At 42.8% G+C, this 14,996-nt stretch overlaps 1 protein-coding gene across 2 annotated transcripts in view; it reads left to right on the top strand.

Moving 5' to 3' along the window:
* Positions 1-14,336, top strand: part of nsmaf (neutral sphingomyelinase (N-SMase) activation associated factor) — a 92,745-nt gene extending 78,409 nt beyond the window's left edge. For both annotated transcript variants that reach the window (XM_060822633.1, XM_060822639.1), the window contains 4 exons: positions 7,419-7,569; positions 7,958-8,060; positions 8,194-8,303; positions 12,949-14,336. In XM_060822633.1, the coding sequence (XP_060678616.1) occupies positions 7,419-7,569; positions 7,958-8,060; positions 8,194-8,303; positions 12,949-13,043 (459 nt within the window). In that variant the 3' untranslated portion in view covers positions 13,044-14,336. The remainder of the gene's footprint in view (positions 1-7,418; positions 7,570-7,957; positions 8,061-8,193; positions 8,304-12,948) is intronic.
* The last annotated feature ends 660 nt before the right edge of the window (positions 14,337-14,996 follow it).

The following is a 14,996-nucleotide window of genomic DNA, read 5'->3' as shown; positions in this document are numbered from 1 at the left end:
TCATAATGAATGGTGGTGCGGGCTCGAAGGGCAGAATGGCCTAATCCTGCACCTATTGTCTATAACTAGTCAAAACTGTTCTCATTCTTAAAATGATGTAGTATTAAGAGACTTGGTTTAATCAAGGTGGGGGGTGGGGTGGGGGGGGGGGAGGGGGAGGGGAAGTCATGGATTTGTTAAGGAAAGGTCATGTTTGACAAACTTGATTGACTTTTTTGAGGAGGTAACCAGGATTGTTAATGAAAGTAATGTATTTGATCGACACAGTGGTCTACATTGACTTCAGTAAGACTTTTGATGAGGCGCCCTACAGCAGACCTAGAAAGTAAGAGATCATGGGATCTAAGGCAAAGATGCCCCTGTGACTGGAAGTTATTTACGGTGGGATTCCACATGACTCTGTGCTAAGGTCCTGACAGTTCTGGTGGGCATTAATAATTTGGATTTAAATGTATGGTTTATGATCAACCTGTTTGTGAATGACAGTAAGATTAATGTGGAGGAGCTGGTGTTGGACTGGGGTGTACAATGTTAAAAATCACACTTCACCAGGTTATAGTCCAACAGGTTTATTTGGAAGCACAAGCTTTTGGAGCGCCGCTCCTTCATCAGGTGGTTGTGAAGTAGGACCATGAGAGAGAGAATTTAAAATCTGATTGAAGATTTGTAGCTTGGGTATCCGTTGTTGTGGTTCTGCTTGTCGAGCTGGAAGTTTTTGCTGCAAACGTTTCGTTCCCTGGCTAGAGAACATCATCAGTGCTGTTGGAGCCTCGTGTGAAGCGCTGCTTTGATGTTTCATCAAAGCAGCGCTTCACACGAGGCTCCAACAGCACTGATGATGTTCCCTAGCCAGGGAACGAAACGTTTGCAGCAAAAACTTCCAGCTCGGCGAGCAGAACCACAACAGAGAGAGAATTTACAGCAAAAGGTTATAGTGTTATGCAAATAAAATGATATATTTGACAAACCTTGATTGTTGTTAAGTCTTTCATCATTCAGGATGGGTTACAGGTTTCGGTTCATTAATGTGTAAATCCCAGAACTTCTTTTAAGTCACATTCTAAAGATAAGTTAAGGTTTTATATTTAAAAAAAAGTGACATTTCAGCTCAGACAATGCCTTAAGGTGAGAGTCTGTCTGTATCCCAATCTTGACTCAGACTGGTTCTATTTCCAAAGTGGAATTTACAAAATATTATACGGATTGACTGCCTGCAGGTTGTGTATTTTTTGAACAATATAGAATGTATAAGTAAATATAATTCTGCAAATACACATTCACCCCATAGACTTATGGGTATGCACATGGTGGGGAGAGTGTGTATGTATGTGAGAGGATCTGCATGAGTGTGTTTGTGTGTGGTGCAGTGGGGTGACCTGTACTGTGACATGAACCCAAGGTCCCAGTCGAGGCCATCCTCATGGGTACCGAACTTGGCTACCAGCCTCTGCTCGGCCACTTTATGCTGTTGCCTGTCCCGAAATCCGCCTTGGCGGATGGTCACCTGAAGATCCAAGGCCAAATGTCCCTGACCACTGAAGTGTTCCTCGAGTGGGAGAGAACACCTCTGTCTGGTGATTGTTGTGCAGTGTCCATTCATCGGTTGCCGTAGCCTCTGCTCGGTCTCACCAATGTACCATGCCTCAGGGCTACCTCGCCTGCAGCGTATGAGAAAGACAACATTGGCCAAGTCACATGAGGACCTGCTAGGTACATGGTGGTGGTGTCCCCACATGTAATGGTGGTATCTGTGTCTTGCACTGGTTGCTATGACAGGGTTGTATGGTGTTGTGGTCGATGTTGTCTGGAAGGCCGGGCAGTTTTGCTGCGAGCAATGATCTGTTTAAAGTTTGGTGTTTGTTTATAGCGAGAAGTGGAGGTGTAGGGAAGGTCTTGGTGAGGTGCTTATCTTCTTCGATAATGTGTTGCAGGCTGCGAAGAACATTAAATAGTTTTTCAATTCCTGGGAGGTACTGGACAATGAAGGGTAACCTATCGGATGCAGTTTGTGTCTGTCGCCTGAAGAGGCCATTATGGTTTCTCACTGTGTGTCAGAATTAGCTGTCGATGAGTTGAGGGTCGTACCCTCTTCTGATGAGGGCATCCTTGAGCACCTTCGGGTGTCTGTCACATTCCTCCTCATGTGAATAGATCCTCTGTACGCGTAGGGCTTGTCCGTAGGGGATGGCTGTTTTAAAATGCTTATGGTGGAAGTTGGAGAAGTGTAGCATTGTGAGGTTATCCGTGGGTTTGCATTAGAGTGAGATGCTGTGGTGCCAGTCTTTGATGGAGATGAGTGTGTCCAAGAATGAGACCGGTACTAGAGAGTAGTCCGTGGTAAGTCTGATAGTGGAATGAAACTCGTTGATATCCCTAGTTGTTGCACTGACTCCTAGCCATGGATCCAGAGGAAGACAATATATCTGGTGTATAGTGTTGGTCAGAGGTCCTGTGCAGCAAAGTCGTCTTGTTCTGATCACTGTGACTATTCTGTGTCTGATTGCCAAAGGTGAAAATGTTGTGGTCGAGGGTGAAGTGGATGTGTTGTAGGATAGTGTTCGGAGACTGGCAGTTGTTGTTGTTGAGTACTGAGGCTGTTGCCGCGATGCCATCGATGTGGGGGATGCTGGTGTACAGTGCTGACAAGTCCATTGTGATGAGGAATGTTCCCGGTTCGACTGGTCAGTAGGTGCTGAGTTTCTGTAAGAAATCTGTAGTGTCGCCACGGAAGCTGGGGGTCCCCCATACGATGGGTTTCAAGATGCCTTTTGGAGGGATCCAAATCAATGACTCCTTTGGTCGCTCCTCTCCGGATCTCTCTCATCATTCAGTCATTGTCATTCAGAATAGAAGTGTACCGACAACTGAACAACCAGCCGATCCAACCGAAGAGAGCACCCGTGAACTAAACACATTGCTCAGGACTTTAGATCCAGTCCTTCAGAGTTCCCTGCACGCCCCCATCCCACGTACATCCAGCATAGGGGACTTCTACTGCCTTCCGAAGATACACAAAGCCAACACATCAGGATGTCCCATCATATCAGGCCATGGGACCCTGTGTGAGAATCTCTCTGACTATGTTGAAGGCATCTTGAAACCTATTGTATGGGGGACCCCCAACTTCTGTCGCGACACTACAGATTTCTTACAGAAACTCAGCACCCGGACTGGTTGAACTGGGAACATTCCTCGTCACAATAGCTGTTTCAGCACACTTCACCAGAATCCCCTACATTGATGGCATCGCTGCAACAGCCTCAGTACTCAATGCCAACACCTGTCAATCTCCAAACACTGTCCTACAACTCATCCACTTTATCCTTGGTCACAACATTTTCACCTTTGATAACTAGTTCTTCATCCACACACACGCAACAGCCATGGGAACCACATTTTCACCCATTGTGCCAATATTTTCATGCACAGATTCGAACAAGACTGTTTTGCTGTACAGGGCCTCCAACCAATGCGCACGCTCTCTATCATGCGCACACACACACACACACACACACACACACACACACACACTCTAACATACTCACACACTCACGCAGACCCTCTCTCATACACACATACATACATGCCCCAACTCTCACCCACGCATCTATCCTTTCACAGGCTTACACTCCATCACACTTACACTTTACCAGGATTGCACATACCAAAGCACGCACACACTGACATGCGCGCTCTCTCTCTCTCCCTCTCTCCTCTTCTCCCCCCCCCCCCCCCCCCCCCCCCCCCCCCCCCCCCCACCCCCACCCCCCTCGCATGCTCGCACATATATGTCTATGGGGTGAATTTGTATTTGCAGAATTATATTTACAGATACATTCTATTTTGCTCAAAAAATACACAACCATAGGCAGTCAATGCAGACAGTCAATCTGTATATTTTGTAAATTCCACTTTGGAAATAGAACCAGTCTGAGTCAAGATTGGGATAGACAGACTCACACCTTTAATGCATTGTCTGAACTAAGATGTCACGTGACTTAAAAGAAGCTCTGCAATTTCAGAGGAACTTCAATTATCCGAACGAGCACCTATTTTGTTCGGTTAATTCATTCAGCGCCTCTCCTCTGGGATTTAGAGTTTCTGAAGTTTCCTTTTTTCCTTGGTCTGCCTGCCTTGCTCCCTCTCTCTGTCTCAGGGTTTGTTTCTGAGCAGACACACTTTTGTACGTAAGGGACCTGCAGCATTGCTGAACCCTGCCACCCACACCCCCTTCAGTTCAATGGGATTGACACAGCAAGCCCTTGCTATGCCCACTCCCCGTTCAAGAGACTAGGCAGCAGCACGTCGCGCGTGAGCCCTTGCCCACCCCCACCCCCACCCCCGACAAGGTTAAGAGAGATTATCTGGGGAAGGGGTGGTTTGGGGTACACACCTGTGTCAAACTCCAGGGAAAGTGTTGGGGGAGAGAGGCGGGGAGCTCAGTCATTTGGAGGTGATGCTCGGGCTCCTTTGATATCTCGGACTGTTCTCGGCAGCATTTCAGTAAGTTGGTTTAATTTTTAATCAGTATAAACAAAAGACATGATCAGTGTTGAAACAGCTCTTTGATGTAATGTTTCTATCGGGACCTTGAGATCTTCTTTGGACAATATGAAATTCGGAAAATTGATGTTCAGATAATCGAAGTTCCTCTGCACGTGTTAATGAACTGAAACCTGTAACCCATCCTGAATGATGAAAGACTTAACAATCAAGGTTTGTTAAATAGATCATTTTATTTGCATAACACTATAATTTTTTGCTATAGTTTCTTATGGTCCTACTGCACCTGATGAAGAAACAGCGCTCCGAAAGCTAGTGCTTCCAAATAAACCTGTTGGACTATAACCTGGTGTAGTGAGATTTTTGGCAATAAGATTGATAGAGTGGTAAATGTTGTTCTGTGTTTTAAGAAGGGTGTCGGAGATAATCCGGGTGAAATTACAGGCCTGTGAGCCTCATCGGTGGGTGGGAAATTATTGGAAAAGATTCTCAGAGTCAAGATGTATACACATTTAGGAACAAATGGACTTATTAGTGACAGAAAGCATGGATTGCTGTGAGGGAGGTTGTGCCTCACTAACTTACGTTTTTTGAGGAGGTCATTGATGAGGGAAAAGCAGTTGATGTCTCCATGGACTTCAATAAAGCCTTTGACAAAGTTTCTCATGACAGACTGGTACAAAAGCTGAAGTCACATGGTATCAGGGGTGAACTGGCAAAATGGGTACAGAACTGGCTTAGTCACAGAAGACAGAGGGTAGCGGTGGAAGGATGTTTTTCGGAATGGAGGGCTGTGACTAGTGGTGTTCCACAGGCATCAGTGCTGGGACCTCTGCTGTTTGTGGTCTACATTAATGATTTGGAGGAAACCGTAACTGGTTGAATTAGTAAGTTTGCAGATTGTGCAAAGATTGGTGGAGTTGCAAATAGAGGGAAGGACTGTCAGAGGATACAGCAGGATATAGATCATTTGGAAGCATGGGCAGAAAAATGACATGGAGTTTTGGAAGGTCAAACACAGCTGGAAATTATCCAGTGAATGGCAGAACCTTTAGGAGTATTGATATGCAGAGGGATCTGGGTGTACGGATCTACAGATCACTGAAAGTGGCTGCGCAGATAAGGGAGTAAAACAGGGTTTGTTTTCTCTGGAATGCAGGAGGTTAAGGGGCGACCTGGTAGAAGTTTATAAGATTGTGATTGGCCTGGATAGTGTGGGAAGTATGAGGCTTTCTCCCAGGGTGGAGGGGACAGTTACTAAGGGACACCGGTTCAAGGTATGGGGTGAGGGGGGAGGTGAGTTTAAAAGAGATATGCGAGGCAGGTTTTTCACACAAAGGATGGAGAGGGTCTGGACCGTGCCATCAGAGGTATTGGAAGCAGACACAATAGCAACATTCACAAAGCACCTGGACAGATACAGGAATAGGAAGGGAATAGAGGGATACAGATCCTGGAAGGGAAGACAGTTTCAGTAAGAAAGGACAAATTGTGACCATGCAGGGTTGGAGGGCTGAGGGCCTGTTCCTGTGTTGTATTGTTCCTTATTGTTTGTAAATAGTGAGGAAATGATAGGATGACCACAGGGCAAAAGTGAGGATTACTGATGTGGGAGATCAGAGTGGTGCTGAAAAAGCACAGCAGGTCAGGTAGCATCCGAGGAGCAGGAAATTAATGTTTTGGACAAAAGCCCTTCATCAGAAATGAACAGGAGGACCATAGGCTATGGATTCTGGATCAGTGGTGCTGGAAGAGCACAGCAGTTCAGGCAGCATCCAATGAGCAGTGAAATCAAAAGACTGGTCAGGCAGTGGCAAATGAAACTCAACCTGGGAAAGTGTAAGGGTAAAAAGGGATGGTTTTACAATGTGAATCGTAAGGCCCTGGAAAGCACTAAAGTTGAGATATATTGGTGCACTTGTCCACAGCTCCCTGAATGTTGCAGGACAGGTAATTGAGAGGACATGGATATCTTTACTATCCAAAGCAGGGAGGTGATACTAAACTGTATAAAACATTGATGAGGCCACTATGGAATAGTGTCTTCATCTCTGGTCAGAATGTTGTGGGAAGGATATAACTGCACGAGAGAGGGTGCACAGGATACTGCCTGGCTGAGGGGTCTGCGCAGTCAGGGAAGGTTGTATAAATTGTGGTTTACCTTTAGAACAACAAAAATTGAAAGGTGATATGATCGAGATGTGTACAAGAGAACCTAGCAAGGGCAGGAGGGCACGTTTTTTCTGTGATCGAAGGATCAGTAACCAGGGGGTATCGATTTAAACCTGTGTACAAGGCTAAGGGGACAGTTCCACCAAGAACCTGCTGGGAGTCTGGCACTCGCTGCTTGGAAGGGTGACTAGGTGTGATATTTTTGTAATATTTAAGCAGGATTTAAATATTCACTTGCATTGCCATAGCCGCCAAAGCCAGACCAAAAGCTGCAAAACAAGATTTGTGTAATGAGTTAAGTGACGACCTGTGTTACGAACATGTGTCTGAGCTGACTGCAGCCGCACTGTAATAACTCAGAGAATCTCATTCTGATTATCCATTCTCATGGGCAGTGGGGGAACGTGACAGAATCATTGCATCTACAAGTACAACTTTAATTAGGAAATCAGCAAATGTGTGTGAATTGTAGCTTCCTTCAGATTTAGACGCAAGGCTTTGTTGTCCTGACAAAGGGTGGAGCTTTTTGTTTAACACAGCAACAGTTTGATGAACTTGTGCAACATTAATTGCTCTGTAATTACTTAAAAATTGTTTCTTTTGATGCTGAACAGATGTCAGAATCTGCTAAATATTTCTAAAGTCCCCAGCAGATCTTGTTTGCTTGTATATCATATATGAAAGAAAATCCTGGGTTCATTCTGTTTGGATGAAAGTAACTTGATTTGGATTTTCTTTGACAGGTAAATACAATAAACCTAAATCCTATCGCCACAATGCTGGCTTCAGGCAGCAAGGAAGGGACTGTTAGTATTTGGGACCTCACCACCCTAACTGTTTTACATCAAGTTCCTTGTCATTTAGGCACTGTCAATGATGTTGCATTCAGCCCTGGTATGTTTCAGCTTTAAATGTATTTTTATCAAATATAAACCTCAATGCGTAGTCTTACACTGTGCAATGTTTTTTAAACACATAATGGTTTGTTTTAATTATGAACATATGAACTAATCGCTGCCATAGTATTGAGGTCACAGCTTTCTAATCCAAATGTGCTGAATTTTTATCATTAACTATTTGGTCAGTGTGGACTGGTTGGGCCGAAGGGTCTGATTCCAGACTGTTGGGAATCTATTTCATAGAGCACTTGCTTATTATCTGTACTTAACTAATACAGTTAGCAAATTGTTAAATGCAACTTAATCTTATCCTGACCTAATGAAACACAGCTTTAAAATTTCAATAAGTTTGAATAGCTGTTTGAATGAGAGTATGATTACAGATAGTCGCCATGTTCTCAGTGCGGGAGAAGACTGTTATCTGAAAGTTATTGATGTACAGACAGGAATGTTGATCTCCTCTTTGCACACAGATCAGCAACAAAGGTAACAACTCTGGTGTCTATGTTAACAAAATACAAGTTATAGTTTGAATATAACTCTGTTATAGAATACATTGCAGATTTTTTCATTTAACAAATTTGGAGATTTTTCTAAACTGGCAGTGCTCTATTTTCAGGTGTTTTTGCTGGGATGGAAACACCGTTCTCTCAGGCAGCCAATCTGGTGAACTTTTAGTATGGGATCTGATGGCTGCAAAAATTACTGAAAAAATATTTGCACATTCAGGTAGGACTTCACCATAGGCTCTTCAATGTTCACTTCGCAAACTCTCCGAAGACATCTAAATTATTTCTGTTACTATGTTTGTATAACCTTCCTTCCTGAACGCTTAACTTTTTATAATCCCTTCTACAATCTATATTGGAATTCACCATATCAATAAACACTAAATATTCTATATATTTCATTGTCATAATTTATATTCTTATTTCTGCTCTGACAGCAATGTTAGAATAACAGTCAGAGTAGCTTCCAATTATTTAGAGTTCTTTCAAGAGATAGTGAGCTCTTGAATAAAGACAAACCAATAGATGGTTCATCGTAATGGAAAATATTCAGCCTGGAGTCTGGTCACTAGTGGTGAGCCACAAGGGTCTGTTTTGGGACTACTGCTGTTTGTCATTTTTATAAATGACTTTGACGCAGGCGTAAGTGGATGGATTAGTAAATTTGCAGATGACACTAAAGTCGGTGGAGTAGTGGTCAGTGTGGAAGAAGGTTGCAGGGGGACTTGGATAAATTGCAGAATTGGGCTGAGAGGTGGCAAATGGAGTTCAATGCAGCTAAATGTGAGGTGATGCATTTTGGGAAGAATAACAGGAAGGCAGAGTACTGGGTCAATGGAAACATTCTTGGTAGTGTGGATGTGCAGAGGGATCTTGGAGTCCATGTACATAGATCCCTGAAAGTTGCCACCCAGGTGGATAGTGCTGTTAAGAAGGCATACAGTGTGTTAGGTTTCATTGGTAGAGGGATTGAGCCATAATATCATGCTGCAACTATACAAAGTGGCCACGCTTGGAATATTGTGTACAATTCTGGTCCCCAAACTTCGGGAAGGATGTGGAAGCATTGGAAAAGGAGCAGAGGAGGTTTACCAGGATGTTGCCTGGGAAGGTCTTATGAGGAAAGGCTGAGAGACTTGAACTTGTTCTCATTGGCAAGAAGGGCGGCTAAGAGGGGATTTGATTTGGAGATGCCGGTGTTGGACTGGGGTGTACAAAGTTAAAAATCACACAACACCAGGTTATAGTCCAACAGGTTTAATTGGAAACACACTAGCTTTTGGAGCACCTTCAGTTGGTAGTGGAGGGCTCAATCCTAACACACAGAATTTATAGCAAAAATTTAGTGTGATGTAATTGAAATTATACATTGAAAAATTGATTGTCTGTTAAGCCTCTCATCTGTTAGAATACAGTGATAGTTTCACTTCTTTCATGTGTAAATCACAAAACCTTTTTTTTAAAAAGTTGCATTCTCGGGTTAGCTGTTAACAATGGTGATAGCTAGACAATACAAGAGGATCAGAGGATTCGATAGGGGAGACAGTGAAAGTCTTTTTCCTAGGATGATGATGTCAGCGTTTACAAGGGGGCATAGCTACAAATTGAGGGGTGATAGATTTAAGACAGATGTAAGAGGCAGGTTCTTTACGCAGAGAGTGGTAATGCCTTACCTGCCAATGTAGTTAACTCAGCCACATTAAGGAGATTTAAACGATCCTTAGATAAGCACATGGAGGACGAGCTGAGAATAGTTCACAGGTTAGTGCAACATCGAGGCCCGAAGGGCCTTTTCTGCGCTGTATTGTTCTATGTTCTATGTAATAGAAACAGGAGGAAGCCATTTGGCCCATCAAGCCTATTCTGCCATTCATTAAGATCTTGGTTGATCTATCCATCCTCTCAGCTCCTCCTACCTGCATTATCCCAATAACCCTTCATTCCACCATCATGCAAAAACTGATCCAACTGTGTCATGAATATACTTAACAAAGCTGCGCCTACTGCTTCCTTTGGGCAGAGAATTCCATAGCTTCAGTACTCTCTGGGAAAAGTGGTTCTTCCTCATCTCTGTCCTAAATCTACTCCCTCTAATATTGACACCATGTCCCCTAGTCCTAGTCTCACCCACCAGCAAAACCAACTTGCCTGCCTCTATCTTATCTATCCTTTACATAATTTTGTGTTTCTAGAAGATTCCCCCTCATTCTTATAAATTCTAGCGGCTACAGTCCCAGGTGTCTCGACCTCTCCTCATGGGGTAGCCCCCTCAGCTCCAGAACCAACCTGGTGAACCTCCTCTGCACCCCCTCCAAAGCCAGAATATCCTTCCTCCAGGAAAGAGACTAGAAATGTGCACAATATTCCAGGTGCGGCCTCACCAACACCTTGTACAATTACAGCAGAACCTTCCTGCTCATAAATTCAATCCCTTTAGCAATGAAACCCAATATTCTGTTTACCTTCCTCATTACCTGGTGCACCTGGAAATCAACTTTGTGATTTTATGTAGGAACACTCCTAAGTTTCTCTGCACAACAGCTTGCTGCAATCTTTCACCATTTAAATAATACTGATCTAGTATTTTTATTTCCAAAGCGGATAACCTCACATTTACCAATATTGTATTCCATCTACCAGACCCTTGCCCACTCAGTTAACCTTTCCAAAGCTACATCTCTCTGCAGACCCTCCACATCCTCTGCACAGTTTGCCTTTCCACTCAATTTAGTGTCATCAGCAAACTTGGATACATTACACTGCGTCTCCTCTTCCAAATCATTTCTATATATCATGAACAGTTGCAGTCCCTATGTCACCCCGCTCACCAGTGATCTCCAACCATTCATCCGAACTCTCTGCTTTCTAATAGTTAACCAGTCCTCTATCCATGCTCGTACATTTCCCGCTACTCTATGTATTCTTATCTTATGGCTGAGTCTTTTATGCGGCACCTTGTCGAACACCTTCCAGAAATCCAGGTATACAACATCCACCTGTTCCCCTCCATCCACTGCTCTTGTTACATTCTCAAACACGACCTTCCCTTCCTGAATCCATGGAACCCGTCCTATCCAGATATCTCAGTATTTCCTTTTTAATGATAGCCTGCAGCATTTTCCCCGACTACAGATGTCAAGCTAACTGGACTATAATTGCCTATCTTTTGCCTATACCCTTTTTTAAACATGGGTTTCCATAAGGCATCTATTAAGTTACCACATTAAAGACTATTATGGAAAATGAAAACTCATGGATTCGGTATGGATAGAAGATTGACTTATTAACAGGAAGTCAAGGACAGTAAGTCCTAGGTGAGAGATGTAATAAATGATGTGTTGGATGCTGGGATCTCCACTGTTTATAAATTACACCAATGACTTGTGTAAAGAGCTGAAAGATATGTTTATCAGATTTGCTGATAACACAAAGGCAGAAAGTAAGTTGTGAAGTGAATATGTACAGATTTTAGAGGTGGGGGGCAAAGATCTGGCAAATGGAGAATCATGTGGAATTGTCCAGTTTGACAGGAGGTAGGAAAGCCACATTTGATTTGATTTAGTGTAGTCACATGTACCTAAGTACAGTGAAAAGCTTTGTTTTGTGAGGCATACAGGAAAATCACAGCAAACACACATGTACAGATCAGAGCTGAAAAATGTGTTGCTGGAAAAGCGCAGCAGGTCAGGCAGCATCAAAGGAACAGAGAATCGACATTTCGGGCATAAGCCCTTCTTCAGGAATGAGGAAGGTGTGTCCAGCAGGCTAAGATAAAAGGTAGGGAGGAGGGGCGTTGGGAATGCGATAGGTGGAAGGAGGTTAAGGTGAGGGTGACAGGCGGGAGAGGGGGTTGGGGGCGGAGAGGTCGGGAAGAAAATTGCAGGTCAAGAAGGCGGTGCTGAGTCCGAGGGTTGGGACTGAGAAAAGGTGGGGGGAGGGGAAATGAGGAAGGTGGAGAAATCTGCATTCATCCCTTGTGGTTGGAGGGTTCCTAGGCAGAAGATGAGGCGCTCTTCCTCCAGGCGTCGTGTTGCCATGGTCTGGCGATGGAGGAGGCCCATGTCCTTGGCGGAGCACAGATCATAAGATGGTTAGACAGAGTGCGGCGTACAAGGTCACAGGTGTACAGGAAGTGCACAACACCAGATCAACATTAGTAAGACCAACCTTGTTTGAAGGAGCACAGCAGTTCAGGCAGCATCCAAAGTGCAGCGCTGCACTTTGGATGCTGCCTGAACTGCTGTGCTCTTCCAGCACCACTAATCCAGAATCTGGTTTCCAGCATCTACAGTCATTGTTTTTACAACCTTGTTTGAAGTTAGGTGCATTCAGCAGCCTAATAACGGCAGGGAAGAAACTGTTTGTAAACTTGTATTATCTGATTGCTTGGGGGTTGGAGAGTTCTGAGATGCAGAGGAAATGGGAGGGCTCTCCTGTTTCTATGTAGGTCCAGCAAGTAATTAGACCAGCTAATCGGATGTTATAATTTATTGCACAGAGAATTCAATGCAAGATTAGGAAGGTTATGCTTCAGTTGTACAAGGCACTGAGGAGACCCCACCTGGTGTAATGTGAACAGTATTGGTTACTTTATTTAAAGAAGGATTCATGGAGGCAGTTCAGAAAAGATTTACTAGACTAATACCTGGAGGGGAGCTGGTCTTTTGTGGAAGAGCTTGTATCTGCTTGAGTTTATAGAATAAAACTATTTTTTTTTAAAATCAGAAGTGTGGCTTTTTTGTGGTGTTCTCTGCAATTTATTTATAAACTGCTCCATTTTCCTATCTTTAAAGATTGGAAATCACCAAAGGAATTGTTTCTTTTTAAAAACAATTGAAATAATTTATTTTCTTTTCTGTTGTCAGGTGCCGTGACATGTATTTGGATGAATGAGCATTGCAGCAGCATCATAACGGGAGGGGACGATAAACAGATTATTTTCTGGAAGCTGCAATACTAAGTGCCTTTCTTTGAGACTTTGGCTTCTAGCACTTTGTTTTTTAAATGAAGCAGGAACTCTTTTAAAGCTGCATTGTCCATGATCTATATTATTAAGGCAATAACCTTCAGTACATAGGCAACATTCTGTGGATGCTGGAAATCTCAAATAATAACAAAAATTGCTAGAAATACTCAGTCGGTGAGATAGCATCTTTGGAGAGAAAAGCAGAGACAACATTACTGATCAAAATGAAAGGTTCTCATCTTCTGAATATTTCCAGCAGTTTTGCTTTTGGTATAACAAGATAAATCTCTGTGTCTCGACTCCTTGTAGGAATGTAGGAATATTTATCTTCACTCAATAAACCACCTACAGCAGCAGGAGCATGGAAAGATTGACTCAATAGTTTTGTAATCTTGCATTGGTCCTTCCAGCATGCTATGTCACAATGCAGTGCAAAAATAAAGTATTTTTAAATGTTCCTGATACTGGAAAAAGATAATGAAGTGTAGGGAAATGTAACTAATTTTACTTGGATTTCACCAAAGTTCATGCAGCTGAATGAGTATTCTGCATTAAGTACATGGCAAATCTAAGTTCACCTCGTTTTAAGACTGCATCAGCTGGGTTGAGATTAGTCAGGAAATAGCAGAATCAGTTGTCATAGAAAAATTCAGAACCTCAGCTGAGCTAAGGTTTAACTTTTATTCTTAACTCCTTTTTGTTTTCAATGGACAGGACACCATAACAAACCAAATTGCATGTCTGTCAAAACAGATGTACCTACCCAATCCACAAGTGCTTTTATTGTAAGCTAAATTGTGAAGTTTGCAAAATGTTTTACACAGTTAATGTAAATATTGTTGGGTTTTTTTTAAGTTATGCTTGTGCCTTGATGCCCTTTAGTATCCTCAAACTTCCTTAAAAATGTTTGCATCTGAGAGAGTTACTGGAAAGTTATATCAACTATTTCAAGCAATGCAGAAGATAGACTTTTCCAGCGACTAAGTCCCTGTGGGTAAATCATTTTGTGAAGTGGCATTGGTCATGGCAATCTGACAAAATTGAATATTTCATTATAATTTAAAACTTCCTGAATTTAGATTCTGGAGAATTTGTCAACTGGAATTATATGAGCACATCTTTCCATTAACTCTGCAGATGGAAAATAAGGATTATAATAATTGTGGGATATGTGGGTAGAGTTTGCATTTTTATCTATTGGATTATATATTTGAAATGTTTAAATTACATTTTTATTTCTAGATTCTGTTCTGCATGACTGCATTAAAATTAGACATTTAATCATGAGTATCCGAATGGCTTCCTGTTTCCAGAGCATTCTTTTAACACCGTGTTGTTAAACCTCCATCAACCGTTCAGGTAATAAGAATCCTGATACACGAGCTCTGCAACCACTACCTGTCCCTCCATAGAGTCAAAATCCCCACAGTACGGAAACAGGCCATCTGGCCCAGAGGGTCAACACCAGCCCTCTGAAGAGTATCTCACCCAGACCCATCCCCATATCCCACATAACCTGCACAGCCTGAGCACTCTGGGCAATTTCCCAAGGCTAATCCGCCTAACCTGCACAGCCTGAGCACTCTGGGCAATTTCCCAAGGCTAATCCGCCTAACCTGCACATCTTTGGACTGTGGCAAGAAACTGGATCACCTGACAGAAACCCATTCTTTACAGCACTTCGCTCCTAATTGTTAGTTAAGGTGCACCCATTGCTGTAAATTACCATGTGATTTCTACAAAAGGAAAAAACATCCTTCATTTGAAGGATAATGTAAACAGGTTTATTTGTTAGGCCTTGTCCATTTCCTAAGTTAGATCAATAATAAGCATTGCCTTGTACATCTTCCACATGCTGTAAATACCACCAAGTGTTGCTCAAGATGGAATGATCATTAAAATAGACATCTTCATCTGTAAGAGTAGTTGATGTAACACCAACATTTA

This window comes from Hemiscyllium ocellatum, chromosome 4 (assembly GCF_020745735.1).
Source record: "Hemiscyllium ocellatum isolate sHemOce1 chromosome 4, sHemOce1.pat.X.cur, whole genome shotgun sequence".
NCBI lineage: Eukaryota > Metazoa > Chordata > Chondrichthyes > Orectolobiformes > Hemiscylliidae > Hemiscyllium > Hemiscyllium ocellatum.
This window is presented reverse-complemented; position numbering and strand designations above follow the sequence as displayed.